Below are 18699 nucleotides of genomic sequence, written 5' to 3'. Positions count from 1 at the left end.
ATATGGCAAATACCCCTCCAATATTATTTTCCTTTTTTACCCCATGATGGTTTAATGGTTTCCTTCCCAAAGACCCCGAAATTGATGAATTGGAAGAAACAGGTGTTTCTCTTCAATGTTATAATAACGACATAGGCCTATCATGAATATTTCGTTTGGAAATGGTGAACTGCATGGCTCTTTAATTATTTGCATTCATAGTATTGTTTTATTCGTTAAGCGGTATTTCAGGAAGAATTTTCACCAATAAAACAATTATCTCTTGTGATTTTTTTTTCACTTCTTTCGTAAAAAGTGGGGGGGGGGGGTGGGTGTTTGTCCAGCCCCCCCCCCCCTCCTTCCTCGAAGGGGGGGGGGATATATCGGGATTTAATTACGCCAGATATAATGACCTTTTAAATCGTTAATCATTTTCAACATAAGCTAGCTTTTATAGCCTACAGCAGCGGTCAGCGGATCGATCGATGAAGCCAAAACAAACTTAAAGGGGAAGTTCACCCTGAAGAAAACTTTAGTGTAAAAATAGCAGAAAAAATAGTAAAAAATATTGGTGAAGGTTTGAGGAAAATCCGTTAAAGAGTAAGAAAGTTATTAGAGTTCAAAGTTTTGGATTTGTGACGTCATAAACGATCGAGCAGCTGCCCCATGTGTTATGTAATATAAAATGCATGAATTTCAATTTTTGTATGGTTCCTGATGACTTAATTTTGTTTTCTATTCATGATCGGGTGTGAAATGATTGGTCTATTGATATAAAAAAGGTACAGTGAAAACCATTTTCAATTTTCTGAGAAAATGACATTTCATTGATTTTTTTACCATTCGCTATGTAGGAATGCTGCTCGCATATGACGTCACAAATCAAATAATTGAAATTCTAATAATTTTTTAATTATTTGATGAATTTTTCTCAAACCTTCGGCAATATTTTTTATTATTTTTTCTGCTATTTTTACAATAAACTTTTTGTCAGGGTGAACTTCCCCTTTAAACAACAATAGATCTCCCCTAAACGCACCCAATACTTCAAGAATAAAGGCAAAATGTTTAAGTTGGCAGAAGTACTGAGTCACAAGTCTTGTCAGTTGCATCACTTGGAATTCATGCAGTACGACTTGTACACGTCATTCTTATGCGAATGATTACGCAATACTCCCAAAATAGCGACATAAACAAAGGTTTTCACATTATTCATCTCCAATAGCTTGCCATAACTTATGGCATAAGATCGAGAAGAAGATTCATGCGAAGACTGTACGGATTTCTAAAAACGAAACAGATCTTATTTGAAAATCAGGAAATACGGTTTCCAACTCTATTAAAACCAAAATATATTTATAATAGATAATTTTTAGTTGATTTATGAATTTTCAAGCCAGCGGGAAGCTGGAAATTTAAGCAATCTGAGAAGGAAAAGAAGACGACCGGGCGGAAAAACCTTGCACAAATCTGAATAGGTGGGACAACGAACTAAGCTACGGTCATTCAAACATTGCGACAAGTGCGAGAGAAAACTAGAAAGATGAAGGCGTCGATTGTGGTCTGCTCCGTTTTCATCGTGAGTTTATCAGGTGTGATAGAAGCAGCATTTGGCTTTGGTAAGTTAGGATGGTATTTCTGTCCTGTTGCCTCGGTAGGCCTAGACCTATTCTTAATCAGTAGAGGCGCACGGCCAATATTGGAGACTGTCTCCAAGTCCAATGTGGGAGATCATAGGCGGATCCAGGGGGGGGCCCGAGGGGCCCGGGCCCCCCCTATTGGCGGAGCAAAAAAAAAGGGGAAAAGAAAGGAAAAAAGAAAAGGAAGGGAAAGAGAGAAAAGAAGAAAGGCAAACATATAAGAGGAGGAACATGATTGAATAAAATAACATGAGGGGAAGACTTTGAAAATAATTTTTTGAAAAATCTATTTGTTAGGATATAAAATTTTCGCTCGCGCTTCGCGCTCTTATTGTCTTTTAGGGGATTTGCACATCTTGCTCAATATGGAGCTTGAAATATCAAACTTTGAAGTCAATATACAAAACATATTTCAGCTGGGAAATTGAACTTTCATTATTTGTTTGATTTACAAATTGATTTTAAAAAAGTGCTCTGTAAAATGTCTGTGTTATGGTCTGAATATTATCATTTTCTGCTTGCGCTGCGCGCTCGCAAAATTTGATTTGTCAGGTACCTATTATTTTCCTGTATTCCATAAAGTTCTCAAAAAGTTCCCTATTCAGGTCAGATTGTCAAAACGTATCAGCTAGCGCTGCAATGCACGCTAGCATTTTGATTAGTGAGTTATGTATATCCCAATATTAATTCTAAATCAAACTACTTTGATGACAGTTTATCAAAAATTTCGGCTTGCAATTTCCGCTCGCATTGATAGATATCATGCATCTTATGCATAATTCCAAAAGTGCTTTAAATTTCTAGTTTTCAGGAAATAATATTAACAGATTTCGCGCTCTCATGCTTAGAAAGAGAAATAGGAAGATAGTCATCATTTTCTTATGATGACATAATGCCCTTATAGAATGTCCCGGTCCTATGTGAAAACTCAAAGTAATAATAATAAAATACATCAGCTCTTTTTTAACTGTGATCCATCACAATTCACAATTTTCCCACAAAGTGTTTGCAAAACAGAGCTTAAATTTACCCTTTAGATCGGAATATCATATATTTTTAGTTCGCGCTTGCGGCGCTCGCTTTATTGATTTTCATGATAAGAAAGGTACTTAGAATACCCAAATTCTAGGTCGAAATCTAAAACACACGTTAATTCAGATACGCAGATTGTTCTCTATTTAAATCATTGTGCAGTTTCAGATCACAATATCAAAAAGTGTCTGCTCGCGGATAAATAACTTATCCTTTTCATGATTTACAAAACATGAATAGAGTGTCCAGAATTTTTTCCGCTCGCACTTCGTGCTCGCATCAATAAAGTTTAGTTTATATACTTAGAGTCCTTTCAAGATTACAAAAAGTGCTTAGCATTTCCATTATTCAGGTAAAAAAGGTCAAAATTTTTCAGCTCGCGCTTCGCGCTCGCAATATTTGAATGTTGAAATATGTAACGTCTTCATGGCTAAATGCAAGCAGTCCATAACAGGTACAATTTCGACAGTTCAAAACGTATACAAAAATTTTCTGCTCGCGCTCTGCGCTCGCATTGTTAATGTATGGAAGATCCCCGCTTACTCATCCTTTTCATGATTTACAAAACTAATTGAATAGAGTGTCTTGTTCAGTAGGTCTAAATCTCGAATTTTTTTTGCTCACGCTTCGTGCTCGCATGTTCAATTATATACATATTCTGTTAAGTTACAAAACGTGCTAAGAATTTCCATTCCTTAGGTAAAAATGTCAAAAAATTTCGGCTCGCGCTTCGCGCTCGCATTATTTGATTTTTAAAAATGTGCAACGTCTTCATGGCTAATTGTAAGCAAGTATTTAACAGTACCTTTTCCATCACTTCATTTCTGCTCACTCTTTACGTTCGTAGTAATTATTAACTTGCATACACATCTTTTTTTTCAGGAAAACAAACATTTCCCAGAATGTTCACAATTTTAGGAAAAAGTACATAAGATTTCAAAAAAAATTAGCTCGCGCTTCGCGCTCGCATTATATAAATAAGGGTTATGGTATTATACATTTATGTTTCATAAGAATAAAGCTAAAAAGTGACCATTAGGACTACCCCTTCAAAGAAACAAAAAATCCCGGCAAAAATCATATTCGAGCGGCCGATCGGGGAAAATATGGCTGAAAAAATTCCGGGCCCCCCCTATTGCCGAAGGCTGGATCCGCCCCTGGAGATTATCTTCTATATCAGAGACTTTTGTGAAGAATTTGGGTATCCAATTTCAGAGACAGTCTCCAGTTTTGGAGACCAATTTCCTTTGTTTACATTTGCGGCAAAAGGATTACCTTGGCGGCAAATAAAAATGTGATAAGCAGATTCCTCGTGAAAAATTACCCCTTTTCACCGTCTACTTTTGTTTTGATAAGGATTTTTGTTGTCAATCACACACAGAACAAATGGGCTTCTGACCTCAGCTCAGTGTGACAAAATTTTGGGTGGAAAAAATCATGCTTTTGTTGGTGTTGTTTCTTTTGTCCTTTCGCAAAGCAAGTCTCCAATGTGGGAGATTGTCTCCCCTTTTGGAGAGATATTGGCGTGCGCCTCTACTGTATATTGGACAAAGTCCAAGGCGGTTCCAAGGCCAAGCAAAAGTGGACATTTCCAAAAATTGACTGGCTTTATTTCAAATCTGGATCAAATTTTTCTGTCAAATCTCATATGGGATTTCATTTATATAAAGGCAGTGTATACAGCCACACGCGTGTGGTTTGACTTATATCCAGAACACCTATCTGTGGATTCCGCCACACGCCACCAGTACTAACAGTAAACATGGTAAAACACGTATGTAGGTCTGACCGTCTATATCACGATCAAAATAACCTCATTTCTTCATTAAATTCTTACATTCTAAACCCCTTTGATATCCTTAGATCGTTTCAATTTCATTCTCACCGTCTTCTCTCCTTGCTTTTCTTGTCTTGTTACAAAAGGCCGCCTGTTAAATAGCAAATTTCCACACTTTTTCTACTTGTGTCGATTCTCTACTGACTCTAGGCTATGTGCGCGTACGTGCGTACGTACGAAACTCGGGATTCGTGCATGCTTAACGCTTGGTACATAATTCGTACCAAACGTAAACCCAAACTGTGTATGTCTACTACTGCGCTGCGCTAACGCTGTATGGGTCTGCCACCGCGAAGGAAGCCAGAATCGACACAAGTAGAAAAAGAGAATTTGCTGTTAAACAGACGACCGTTTGTAACAAGACAAGAAAAGCAAGGAGAGAAGACGGTGAGAATGAAATTGAAACGATCTAAGGATATCAAAGTCAAAGGGGTTTAGAATGTAAGAATTTAATGAAGAAATGAGGTTATTTTGATCGTGATATAGACGGTCAGACCTACATACGTGTTTTACTGTTATTACTGGCGGCGTGTGGCGGTATCCACAGATAGGTGTTCTGGATATAACCACACGCGTGTGGCTGGATGGTAAAGACACACGCGTGTGGCTGTATACACTGCCTTATATAAAAGGGGAACATGATTAGCCACAATTTTTTGGCTACGCATCTTATAGGAGAATCCAAACCATACAAACAAACTATGGCCATGGGACTTTTTTTATTTTGTGCGTGTGTTTTAAATTTCATTAACAGAATTCAGAAAACTTGCTTGTTTTTTTAAAATGAAATTTTCTTTTGAAATAAGCTGAAGGTCATCATTTTACATCATATCAAAAGAAAATTTTAAAATATAAGTTTATTTTATGTGGCCTGCCTGTATATGAATATTTCAGATGTCACTCCATAACCATGGTAACCGGGTACGGGTTTATGTTTTAAATTGTGATTAATGAAAAATATACAATGTTTTAATGTAATGCAGCATATTAAAGCTAGAACAGCATAGAATTCAATCAATAACTCAGCATTGTGATAGCCATTTAAAATTCACAGACTCTGAGCAATATGTTTTCTCCTAAAACATGCATGTCCATTTTACGTCACTCCGTTACCATCTTTATGAATATTCATATCTCATTAATTCAGTTGATCCAAATAACAAATGTTAATTTTTTGAAAAGTGGGTTTCATCATCTACTGTCAGGTAACATTTCTTTGCAAATAACTTCTTCAGTGTGTGTGATATCTTTGTTTGAATGCTAAAAACTGCTTTCTGAATGTCACTCCATAATCGGGGAACTGCCCACAAGCAGACAAGTCAGAATTACTCAGTCAAGTCAGATACTCAGATGGTCTCTCACTCAGAAAATATTCATTTATGATAGACTCATCTCGGCCTAGAACGAAGAGTAAGAGAGAGAGAGAGAGAGGAGGCAGCGTAGCTCAGTCGGTTAGAGCGCATGTTTTGGATAAGATCGTAGATCCCAACGTGAGGGGTTCGAGTCCTGCTCATGCCGAAACGCGTCTAACAAAAATCTGTTGCTATTGCGTTGTGTGTAATCGTGCCTCACCACTGTATTCAGTGCAGGTGTGAATGCAGATGGAAAACACTCCGTCCATCGGAAAGGACGCAAATGTTGGTCCCGTGTATAGGAGAGTCACAACCTATGCACGTTAAAACCAATACACTATTCATCAAAGAGTAGGGTGCTAAGTTAGTGCTAACCCGGTGTATTGCACCTACCGGTCCCGGCAAAATTCACGTCAAGTCAATCTTGACGTTCATATGCCATAATAATCAATATAATGATTGTGGGCATTAACGGAAAGACAAGACAAGATTTTAAAGCCTGTTTAGATACAAGAAAAAATCATTTACTTAGTTTAGGTTTGCTCAGATGAGAGTTGGCAGCCTTATTGCCACCCTTGCACTGCAGCATGTAGTTTGATTGTCCTCTCCACTAAAAATAAATGAAAAATAAAAGATTTTGGATGTGTGTGTTGCTGGCAAAGCAATAATAATGAACTCTTGTTCACCAAGAGCAGGTGTTATGTTATGCTTCATCATATTTGAATTAAAGAATACTCCATGTTGAAATATTTATATAGGAAAAAGTGACCGAGTGCGGCTGGAAGACATCTCAGTACTGACCCTCAAACATGGGAAGATGACGACGGGAAGGAGATCAAGTCCAGTAAAACAGGTGAGGGAACGATCATGGATGATCAAGATAGTAACATGTGGCTTATAAAATATAAAGCACCAAATCCACTCTGTAGAATGCGCAAGGTGCATTTAAAGCAATTTAGAAGTAAAAGAAAGGTTTTAAGAACATTTCTGAAAGACTCAACAGAGATACAACTTTTTATGTCTTCAGGAAGTCTGTTCCATAGTATACAGTAGGGCATGCATGAGCAAAGGATCTGTCCCCCAAAGTTTTTGAAACTTTTCGAACCACAAGCAAACCAAGATGTTGAAGAACGTACATGTAGAGACCTGGTATTGCAAGGACTCAATCACAGATGATAAAGTATTGGTGATGATAAAAGTTTACTTCTTTTAAGGAGGAATCCAGGCAGAAAAAGATTTTATATGTCTGCATATTAGAGTAAAATTCACCAAGCAAAATGATGAAAAAAACCCCATTGAAATCTGATAAGAATGGAGTTATTGAATTTTAAAACCTGTAGGCATTAATTTGTGAAAAATGGGTATACATGTACATGTATGCATGTCATGAATATTCATCAGGTGAGCTGATGATGTACATGTAAGTCCCCAATTTCCTCTTATGTATTTTCATGAAATGATTATTTTTGTATGGGTGTAATATACGTCTACCTTTATATTGGTCCCTAAATAATGAACTAAGTTGCAGTAATACATGTAGGCATGAACATCAGTTGTCTATCCAATCTTTTTTTAATTAATGGAGGACAAAATTTGAATAAACATTCATACAACAAACTACAAAAGAACAAGTAGGGATATCATATCATCACGTTGCAAATTGACTACTCTTGATGATATGCATAGATCGGTTTCACTGTCATAACTTTGTTATTCCTTGGACACCTAATTTTGATCAAATTTTCAGTGTTGTGTTTTTTCTGATTTTTCTTTAGCAGTTCAACTATAACCCATTTTGGATGGGAACACCAATTCATATTGCTTTCCAAATTAGACATACATTGAGAGGTTTCTCAAATATTTGTCTTACCTTTTTCTTTCTTTTTAGCTACAATGTGTTGGTGGTTCCGCTGCCCATGCATTCACCCCACAGGTTGTACAGTGTTATAACAGAGGATCCGACGGGTATGATGTTCAGGTAAATCAACTGGGTTCCAAAAGAAACGTATCAAACTTTACAAGGTCACTGCACAAATTCCACTCAGTAAAAATGAAGATGCTAGCTTCAATAATCTTTTTTAAGTGCATGTCAATAATTGAGAGATTGGATCATTCACTGAGAGGCAATGTATGTGCTTAGAAAAGAGTATTGAAGTTAGTACATGTAGCATGTGTAAAAATATTGTTCTTTTTGACTACATGTAAGTGGAATTTGTCCAGTGCATTTGTAATGTTTAATAAGTTTCTTTCGGAACCAGTTATATCCTCATTGTATTTTATCAACCTGAAGCATCGCAACATGCCTAAATTCCTCAGATATATTGCTGGTTTTGTCTTTACCCTAAAAGGACTGGGCTATTTTGGGGGTATGCTGGCCTCGCCGATCTTGGCCACCGTTCATGCAATCGTGTCAAATTTCAATGTAATTATAAGCTAGTATAAAAACATTCCACAAATGATTTTTTTTTTATTATGAATGAAATAAGCAAATTTATTCATATGAAACCTTATTTGCATGTTCAGCACCCAATGTCACATAATGATTTTTTTTTACCAGATGTCATCTTTGAACTCTGATTTCTAGAAGAACTAAAAAAGTTCAAAGTCAAATATTCAGTGAATTTCTTTGTTTTTAATTTTGTGTTTTTCATTGAAAATTATTTCTGATTTAGCCCTAAATTAGTTGAGCATACCAATAAGAATGGAAAATAATCACCCCTTTGTGAATTTCACCCATTGACTTTGTACACTAAGTATGAACATGAGCAATTTTCAGCATCACATTGTCTCGTAAAAAAGCCACATGGTGTCACAATGCCATATCCATGTCCAAAAAATGGTTTCGAAAAGTTGCAGGAGACTCCAAAGAATAAAGCCATAAAATGTTTACATACTTTAATGATCACACAAATTGTTTAAGGGGGAGGGGGCATCATGCCCACCCCCAGTTCTGAATGACTTTGTTCTCCTTTTGCTAATTTCAGTGGGAATGTAAGACTGACATGGATAATGCCTATCGCTTTGGTCAGATCGAGGTCATTTGTGAGGGATACTCCTCGCCAGACGATGAATACATTCTCAAAGGATCGTGTGGCGTAAGTTGTGGACAATCGAATACAGATTTAGAACTCTTTAGGGTGTTGCAAGAAAATATTTTCAATCTATTGCAAATTTCTTTGGCAATTTAATATGATAGGTAAATTTTAACTATAGCAAACCAGTTTACATCCTTTATTACAGAAGAAGGATCTTTCAAAAATGAATAGGAAATTTGCAATCATTTTCCACTGTTATGAGTAATTTTGAGACCCAAGTACATGTAGATAAATTTGCTATTGATACTAGGTTTCTTTCATCACAGTGTAACATATAGACCATGTTTTTATGCCATTGCCAACTGTAGATAGACAGATAGAGAGATAGCTAGCTAGCTAGATAGATAGATGGATAGGTAGATAGATATATAGATGGGTAGGTAGATAGATGGATAGATAGGTAGATAGGTAGATAGATAGATAGGCATATGTTAATAATTTCATAATAACGCTGCAAAGAAAATTACTGGTTTTATCTCCAAATTACTGATTTTAATCCTTTTGATGACTGATTTGTGCTCTTGAAGGTTGCCATCTTGGCATCATGCAAGAACTTTAAAATGCTATTGGGTTTACTCTTATATCCCAGCAGCTGGAATACACACTTGAATACACAAAGGAAGGTATGAACCAGAAGAACAGCGGAGGGAACTATCACAGTTACTATGGCAACGATGATGGATCTTATGACAACTACTATAACCAAAGGTAAGTCATGACAACCATTCCCTTTTTAGAGTATTTGTTCCTCTTTTTTTGCTATGAATACACCAATCCTTTTTTTGTATGATTTGTTACTTTTTAAAAAAATTTCTGATCATGGACTATGTGTTATACACAGCGTGACACTAGCGCCGGTCCGGCGGCCCCAGACCGGTAAAAATCACTGTAGGGCCAGTAACTTGTTGCATGAAAAAAACAAGTAAATTTATTCTTCCCAACGATCACAGGGGTGAACTATCAAGTTTTCAAGTAGAGTCATTTCACATGTTTTACACACCGATCTTTTTACAACAAGCTGGCGATTGTTATGTTAAGACAAATTTTTAATAATACTTTTTTTTAAATAATTTTTTTCCTTCTAAGAAAACGTTTTTTTTTATGTAGAAGGTTGGCAGGACCGCTTTAGTTGTAGACGTTTCTGAATGCTATTCCCATTATATCTCATCACGAAGTAGTTCTTTTGAACAATATTGTTGAATTTTTCCACTTTGCATTGTTCATAAATATGAGATGTGTAAAATAAATGAGACCATGAAATTAGATCAGAGCACGACCATGGAGAGTCTGATTGATAAATGAATGGATTATTATACAACAGTCGTATTTAGCAATAAAACAAAACATTGCCTTAGAAAGTATGATTGTTTTGTACAAATTGGTGTGTTATTTATTCAGAATTTTAAATTCTACCTTGTTATAGATGATGAATCAACAAAGTTTTTCGTTTAATTTTGATTGGAAATTGAATAATAAAGAAGAGCAGGGTTACAATAATTCCAATGCACTTTTTCATTTCTTTTAAAAACCATTATTTTTTTCAAATCACAGAAAAATCAGACATACAAATACAAATTGTTACATATGTAAGAAGTGAATGTACAACGTGATTATTAAAGTCACAGAGGTTAATAATGTGACCTGGGCCAGTGAAACCAAACCTTATTGGCTCGTGTTCTGAAGTTGGGTTTAACTTAGACCATGGTCTAACTCTATGCTTAAATTATGGAAGCCAAAAGTGTAAAAATTTGTACTAAGTTGTATGTTTCTTATGTTTACTGTGCTCTTTCTTGATTCATTGATGATGAAGACAATTATCCATTTATACTTACTTGACAATTATGAAAGATTTCAGACCCAGATGAGCTGAAATATGATATCTCTACTGTTATTGATTTCTGTAACAATTGGCTATCCATACATAAACTACAACTTTAAACCTGAGTTTAAAATTAAAGATAAAATTCCAGTTTTGGTTACGATCTCAAAATTACTTTTTACAGAATCTAATATAATGACCACCCAAGTGTCTGTTTGTATGAATAAAAATAAGTGCCAAAGGATTCTGGAAGAAATTGTGTAATTGCTGAGAAATAAGCAAAATAAGCGCGGATTCGGTCACTTCCGTCGGGTCTTTCTTCCAGCAATAATAATTCGCTGTCCCACGTGTGCCTATCTGTGTTGGTGATCTTCAGTGTGAACATTTTTCAGCGTAGATTTCAAGATTTCACAAAGTTCAGTTTATGTAACTGTACCAGATCTAGATCCTCGATGATATACTGACAATTAACCCTATCTAGGCCGGGGTATTTTGGGAGTTCCTATGGCGGGGGGGGGGCCTCCCAGGCCCCCCCCTAAGATCTCGGCCGTCGACCGCGCGATCGCGCCGAAAATTGGCACGCGGGTTGCCTGGGACATAATCTACAAGATTGTATAGTAATTTATTTCATGCGAATTGCTATTAAGTGATTATGCTAATTTATGCGTAATTAGTATGCGAAATCATACTTTTTCCTCTAACTCCCTAAATAAAGCTCCAAATGTACTAATTTTTGGTATAGAAACTCTTTGTGGTGTCCTTAGCAAGTGTACATGAAAAAAATTGTGACATCAAATCATTTTCTTATGTATTATATTGTTTTTTGCAATTTCTTATGTATTTCTTTGTTTTTTTGACCTTTTGTTTTTCATTGTTTTTTCAATGAAATTTGTTGGGGACTCTTCTGTGATCATAAAAAGCATAAAATGAATACATTTAGACTAGCAAAACTAAAAATAATCATACATTTATGAATTTTGGTTGAAAGCACAATTTGCATTGACTTTGTACACGAAATCACGTTTTTGAGCCATTTTCGGTCTGACATGCACTTACTCAATGTTACGTAATTTCGGAACCACGTACCCGGGTGACGCAAAATTGGTCTCAAAAGTTGCGCAAGACTTGAAAGTAAAAACTCAGCGAGCGGCGCGGTCAAAAAATTTCGCACAGCGAAAATATCGCGCGATTCGTTGAGGGGGGGCCTCCGAGGCCCCCCCCCGGCCTAGATAGGGTTAAGCCTGGTTTTACAGACTTTCTCATGAAATCAATGTTTACTGCAACTACCGGCATTTCTCTTTAAACCCAACTTTGGAATATGGGCCATCATGTCTACCCCCATTAGCTTCATCCCTTTAATACTTTATTCATCTCCTATGATTATTATTGTGCATTATATTCTTGCTTGTCTTTTTAACTTGCAGCCGGCAGAAATCTGGGAAGACGGATTGGTTATTCCTCGCCATCGTTGCAGTCTTGATGTACGTTATCTACAGAACCTGCATTGCCAGTACACCCAATGAATATCCTTTGTGTTCAAACGATTTGACTACTCTAGATTCTAAAGCTGAGAAGTTTAGTATGAAATGTCCAAATTGATTTTGTTTTATGCTCCATAAAGTTTCTTCAATTATGTTCTAATTTATCCATACAATTGCCTATTCCTTTATGTTTAGTCTTGCCAAGTATAATTAATCCAAGCTAGCGAAAAAACACCCCTTCTTAAGAAAACAAATGTTTTACATTCCTTCTTTAATGAAATAGATTAACTTTATGCCACAAAATCTTATATACAAGTTCATGCACCTAGTTTTAGCTCATATTTAATCCAAGATAATATCCCAAATAATTTAAAAAGAGATACATTTACTATGTTCAAATAGATTTTGATATGAAATTATGCTTCTTAACTGACCATCACATCGGGCACCGCTGGCAGCGATGACGGTTACCCAGGCCAGAGAGGGACAGGATTTGGGCCAGGGGGTGGTGGAGGCGCACCCCCTCCACCGGGCTTCAGGGACGATGGGTACTCTGGAGGCAGCTGTAGCGGTACTCAAGGGCACTCATCAGGGTACACCAGGGGTGCGGGGACTGGTGGAGGGGGTCTTGGTGGGGGTGGATTCTGGACCGGTGCTGCTGCCGGGGGTCTGCTTGGCTATCTCTTTGGTGGAAACAGAAAGTAAGTTGAGTTTGTTTTAATCACATCATATTTTAAAAAGTATGTTTTATTTTTTATCAGCTTGTTATCTTGTCTTATTTTGGTGTTTTAAGGTAACTGCCAGGTGTGGTAACGATATCAAAATGAGTTCGTACAGAATCCAATGAAATGACCACCAAAGCGTCTGTTTGTATAAATAAAACACATGTGCCAAAGGATTCTGGAAGAAATTGTGTAATTGCTGAAAAATCAGCAATAAGCACAGGATTTGGGTCAAGCGTCGGGCCGACATTCAAAGAAATAATTATACACTGTCCCCCGTGCACTTATTTGTGTTGGTTATCTTCAGTGTGAACATTTTTCGGTGTAAATTTCAAAATTTCACAAAGTTCAGTTTATATAACTGTATTAGATCTAGATCCTCGATGATATAGTGACAATTAAGCCTGGTTTTACATATTTTCTCTTGACTGGCATTTCTCTTTGAGTATGAAGACAAGTTACTTCTTTATTAACACTTTTTTTATAATTCAACTTTTCGCTCTAAACACCTTGATTAACTGATTTTATTCATGTAATTGATTAATTAAGCCAAATTGATTGTAGGCCAAGTTGGTTTAGTCATGATGGTATTAGACATCCGGAGAATGCTGTTTTATGATGAAGTTGATAAAAGCCACCTGCTTGCTTTGAACCATTCTTTAAGCTTTAGTGGCATCCAATCATTTTAACTGCATTTCTAATTTTTTTCTCATGTATGATGTTTTTTAAAATTTGATATTAATGGGCTACTCCAGGCTGAAAACAATATGATTTGAACAGATAGAGAAAAAAAATAGACAACCAAAACACTGAAAATCTTATTATAATTGGACAAGGAATAACGTAGTTATGACATTTTCAAGATTACTGTTATTTGATGAAACAGTTCTAAACATGTCTTAATGAATATTCAGTGATCTAACTGATGATGTCACATCTCCACTTGATCTTTTGTATTTTATTATATGAAATTATGTTTTCTTTTTTCATCAAAGAACAAAAAAATGGATTGATGACTAATTCAGTGCATTAGATATTCATTGTTGCAACTTGTTTTATCATAATAGAGACAGATCATGTAAGAAAAAAGGATATTGAAGATTTTTCGTAATATTAGAAAAGGAAAAGTGGGGATGTTACCCGGGGGGGGGGGGGGGGCCACTTCCATTCACGAGTGGATACCATGCGCGACCATGGGGTCTCGAAAAACACCCTAAACACGTAATTTCCATTTTCTGAAAATGCACCCCTTAACAAGTATTGGCGTGTGAAACCCTACCCTTAACAAGTATTGGAAACAAAACGATACTCTTATTGGTAATATTCCCTGAAATGAACCCCTAAACAAGTACAGGAATGTTTTATTGTTACGGGTCCTTCGGTCGTCGGCTTTACCTTATTTGGTTTAGTACGACCCCACCTTCTACACCTCGCGCAAATCGGACTCTAAACACAAAGTTTTGGGGCAAAAAGGACATCCTTTATAAAACATTTTAATTTTGTTTTATCATCCCCGCATATTCGACCCTAAACACGTAATTTTCCTAGCAAAATAGATACCCTTTTTTCATTATTTTTGTGTTTTTGACACCCTTATCACGTTACGCACGTAACGTGCCCTATCGTGAAAAAGACATCCTTTTTACGTGTTTTTTTGGTCGCGCATGGTATCCACTCGCCAATGTAAGTGGCCCCCCCGGGGATGTTACATCATCAGCCCACCTAATGAACATTCATGACGATGTGCACAACTCTTTTCACAAAATATTGCTAAAACTATATCATTCAATAACTATGTTAATTGTTATCATAGTTTGAAATTCTCATAATTTTCCTTGATGAATTTTACCCAATTTATTTAGTTGATATAATTATTTCAATTGAATATAACAAATTAGATTGATTTTAATAAAAGAATTGTTATCTTGTCTTGTCACTTTTTTTAGTCGTGGCTATGGATACGGGGGCTATGGCAGGCCGAGGTATGGCTACACTGCTCCAAGGTACAATAGCGGATTCTCCTCAGGCTGGGGTAGCAGTAGCAGGAGCAGCGGTTTCTCAGGGTTTGGTGGTGGGGGAAGTTCAGGCACAAGAACTGCTTCAGGTATGTACACAGAACTTTCTTTTTTGTGGGCCTTACAAGAATCTTGTGATCCATTAGAAGTCTTTTGCTAACCATATGATTGATTTGGGTACACAATTGATTGTAATATTTCTCTTGATGCCGTTGTGCAGCTTCTTACAACAAGGAGTATGAATTGACTTAAAGGGGAAGTTCACCCTGAAGAAAACTTTGTTGTAAAAATAGCAGAAAAAATAGTAAAAAATATTGGTGAAGGTTTGAGGAAAATCTGTTAAAGAGTAAGAAAGTTATTAGAGTTCAAAATTTTGGATTTGTGACGTCATAAACGAGCAGCTGCCCCATGTGTTATGTGATATAAAATGCATGAAATTCAAATTTTGTATGGTTCCTGATGACTTAATTTTGTTTTCTTTTCATGATCGGGTGTGAAATGATTTGTCTATTGATATACAAAAGTTACAGTGAAAACCATTTTCAATTTTCTGAGAAAATGACATTTCATTGATTTTTTACCATTCGCTATGTAGGAATGCTGCTCGCATATGACGTCACAAATCAAATAATTGAAATTCTAATAACTTTTTAATTATTTGATGAATTTTTCTCAAACCTTCGGCAATATTTTTTATTATTTTTTTCTGCTATTTTTACAATAAACTTTTTGTCAGGGTGAACTTCCCCTTTAATATGCTACCGTACTTTGGCAAAAGGAGACTTTACAAAAGTATAATTTGTTGTAAATGTGTGTTTGTCATTTACTTATACATCAATGCATTTGAACAGCCTGAAAGTGCAACGTACAAAGGGTGTTTCAGAAACGACAATAACTCAAATTTCACTGAAGTGTCACTTGCTTTCTTTTGCTAAAATTGGGTAGTTTGGTTAAAGCCTGTCTTTAGTTTTGGCGAATTTCCTAAAAACGAATGTTATTCTATTCCAATACCTTACTAGATTATATGAAAGTGCTGCCTATAACGATGTGAAGGATTCAAATGAATAGGTGTTTCATTGAATAGATTTACTGATTTTTCTTCGAAATTTATTTTGATGGGGTGGTCATGTAGTAGTCTTTAATGAAGACATATTATGATATGTTGAAGTGTCGAATTTGAGTCTTTGGTAGCAGACTAGTCAGAAAGTTGAGAGATGGTAGGTTCAGACAAGGTAAAAGATTATACAACTCAGACAAAGATTCTTGTAATATGATTGATTTAAAGCCATTCAATTTTGATCCATTTTGTGCTGCATGCAAATTTTATTTTCCATTGCACGGCAACCATGTTTTTTTTTATTTTTCCATTGCATATTTGAGCTCTCTCTCTCAGAGTGTACCACTAAGTATGTGCGGGTGTGTGTACATTTTTTTAATGTGTGAACATTTTTGTATGTGTGTGTGTACATTTTGTATGTGTGTGTGTACATTTTGTATATGTGTGTTTGCCTGCATAGAAGTAATCGCATCAACAAGGCTGACTGCGGACACAGATTCATGAATCAAAGTGCGTCACACAAGAACAAAAACAGTTAACCGCTCTCATGCATGGGCAAAATAATAAAATATTTTCAGAAAAAATAGATTGCAGGACAAAGGCAAAATATGTCTTAATTCCCTCCGCTTTTGTTATTTTTTCTTCTCTATTGTCATATAACAAAATGTAGAAAATCTGAACATTGTATAAACCAAATGTGCATGTCTTCATTCAACCATTTTGCTACCTATCCACTCTCTATGAGGCCGTGTTCACCCCATTGCACTCGGCCTATCTGCTTCGTACAATAGATTGAACAGAGCCTCAACTCGTGTGAGGATAGATCGCCTAATGAACTCATGTGCACGCATAATTTGTATACTATTTACCAGGGGCTTCATATCAAAACCTACTGCCTAATTCTGCTACATTGGATAGGCTTGTAACATGGCAGTAAATATCCAGGGCTCTTTAGAGCTTTTGGGTGGGGGGGGGGGGGAATTCCCAGAGCCCCCAAGTAACTTTTTCAAGGTTCCTAAGGCACTGGCCATTTGTGTGACATCATCATATGTATGTGGAGCGTTGTGGCCCAGTGGATTAGTCTTCGGACTTTGAAACAGTTCCTTCAGCAAGAAACTGATCCACAATGTGCTGCACTCAACCCAGGTGAGGCAAATGCGTACCGGTAGGAAGTAATTCCTTAAAAAGCTGTGTGCGCTATGAATGCCCAGCTTAGCTGGGTAATACAGGAGCGCCTTGAGCACCGAACAAGGTGGATATGTGCGCAATTTAAATACCCTATAATTATTATTATCATGAACATATTTATGAGTAATTCTTTTGTTCTCCCTCTCTAAATTACTTTATAGGTTTTGGTGGGACGAGAAGACGATGAGACATAATTGAATCATCCATGATAGGTCAGCATTTTTATTTCAGTGTGTGTCACAACCTTCACTTGTGTGATAGCGCCCTCGCTCTAATCATTGGGTAATTTAACGTGGTTCATACTCTATATGCGCTCTTTCTACAAGCAGGCGGTCTACTTCTCAAGCCGTATCACAACATCATGGCTGAACCCACTTGGTCTACTAGTTACTGGGTCATTCTCAAAAAAATGTTACAATTCACAAAAAACGTGTCTCGACTATCTTATGCCCGCTAGCTTCACAACCCTGAACATTTTCTACAAAAATATTATCAACAAAATGACAATAATAGACTAGCTCCACAAACCATATGCGACCAGTGACTAGTAAAGCTCTAAATTCATTACACAGGCCTTTTATTTTTGCTTTTTGTTAGAATATACACTGTCTCGGGTCAGTTTTTTATTTTACTATCATTCTCTTTTATATGTACTCTGTATTTCTTACCTACATCAATGTCTGGTGAGGGTAGCATGGTGTATACGTCTGTAAAACTGGGCTTATCCTAGTATTTGATGATCACTCTGTGATTAATTCCACTTTTAACTTTGTCCTCAATTCATTTTAACTTCCGTAACGAATACTGCCACAAGTTTTTTCTCCCTTTTAAACTGAATGATATTACATGATAATGTGTCTGCAAGTAGAGTGATATTCATTAATAAATAATTGATAGGGAAGTATCATATGTGTTTCCTGTATTACATGAAAATAAAGGACTATTCTTAAAAAATGAAATGTATGACTAAACAGGTTTAACATCCGTAACGCACCTTAAGAAAATATGCACTTTGGCAGTTCTGTTAAGGATTCAGTATTATATAGGATAAGAGACACCTTTCATAATAAATACAGTTTTCAAAGGTAGGGCTGCTAAATAAGGTCCACGTTGGACCACAAAGCACAAAAACATTAACTTCCGTAACGCATTAACTTCCGTAACATTTTTTCTTGAATATGCTACAAATTTGTACTGTACTGCATCACTCCGGATCATACAGATATAAATTATATAAGGTACCCTCCACCTACGTACCCATAGAAATAATAGCTATTCATCCTTGGAAAATTATTATTGCACATCTTATTTTCAACATCACTTTGTAAAGAGGGAAAATTGCCAGCGAGAACAATTTCCCAAGAATTATATACGATATTTAATGCTTTTGGAATTTCAAATAATTCATACAAATTTTGAATATTGGAATCTTCTTTAGAACTTAAAATTTCTCAATTTCTTTGCTATAGAAAGTGCATTAAC

The 18699-nt window shown here is 36.2% G+C and overlaps 1 protein-coding gene across 1 annotated transcript; it reads left to right on the top strand.

The window, feature by feature from the left end:
• Positions 1-1203: 1203 nt before the first annotated feature.
• LOC121417140 (store-operated calcium entry-associated regulatory factor-like) lies at positions 1204-17604 on the top strand. Its single transcript, XM_041610728.1, has 9 exons — positions 1204-1598; positions 6599-6693; positions 7729-7818; positions 8825-8935; positions 9528-9643; positions 12179-12277; positions 12676-12936; positions 14904-15061; positions 17379-17604. The coding sequence occupies exons 1-9, from the start codon at positions 1523-1525 to the stop codon at positions 17402-17404; spliced, it is 1032 nt and encodes a 343-aa protein (XP_041466662.1). The 5' UTR covers positions 1204-1522; the 3' UTR covers positions 17405-17604.
• Positions 17605-18699: the final 1095 nt, after the last annotated feature.

Source organism: Lytechinus variegatus, chromosome 6, assembly GCF_018143015.1.
Source record: "Lytechinus variegatus isolate NC3 chromosome 6, Lvar_3.0, whole genome shotgun sequence".
Taxonomy (NCBI): Eukaryota; Metazoa; Echinodermata; class Echinoidea; order Temnopleuroida; family Toxopneustidae; genus Lytechinus; species Lytechinus variegatus.
The sequence above is the reverse complement of the archived record's forward strand: the minus strand, read 5'-3'. Positions and strand labels throughout refer to the sequence as shown.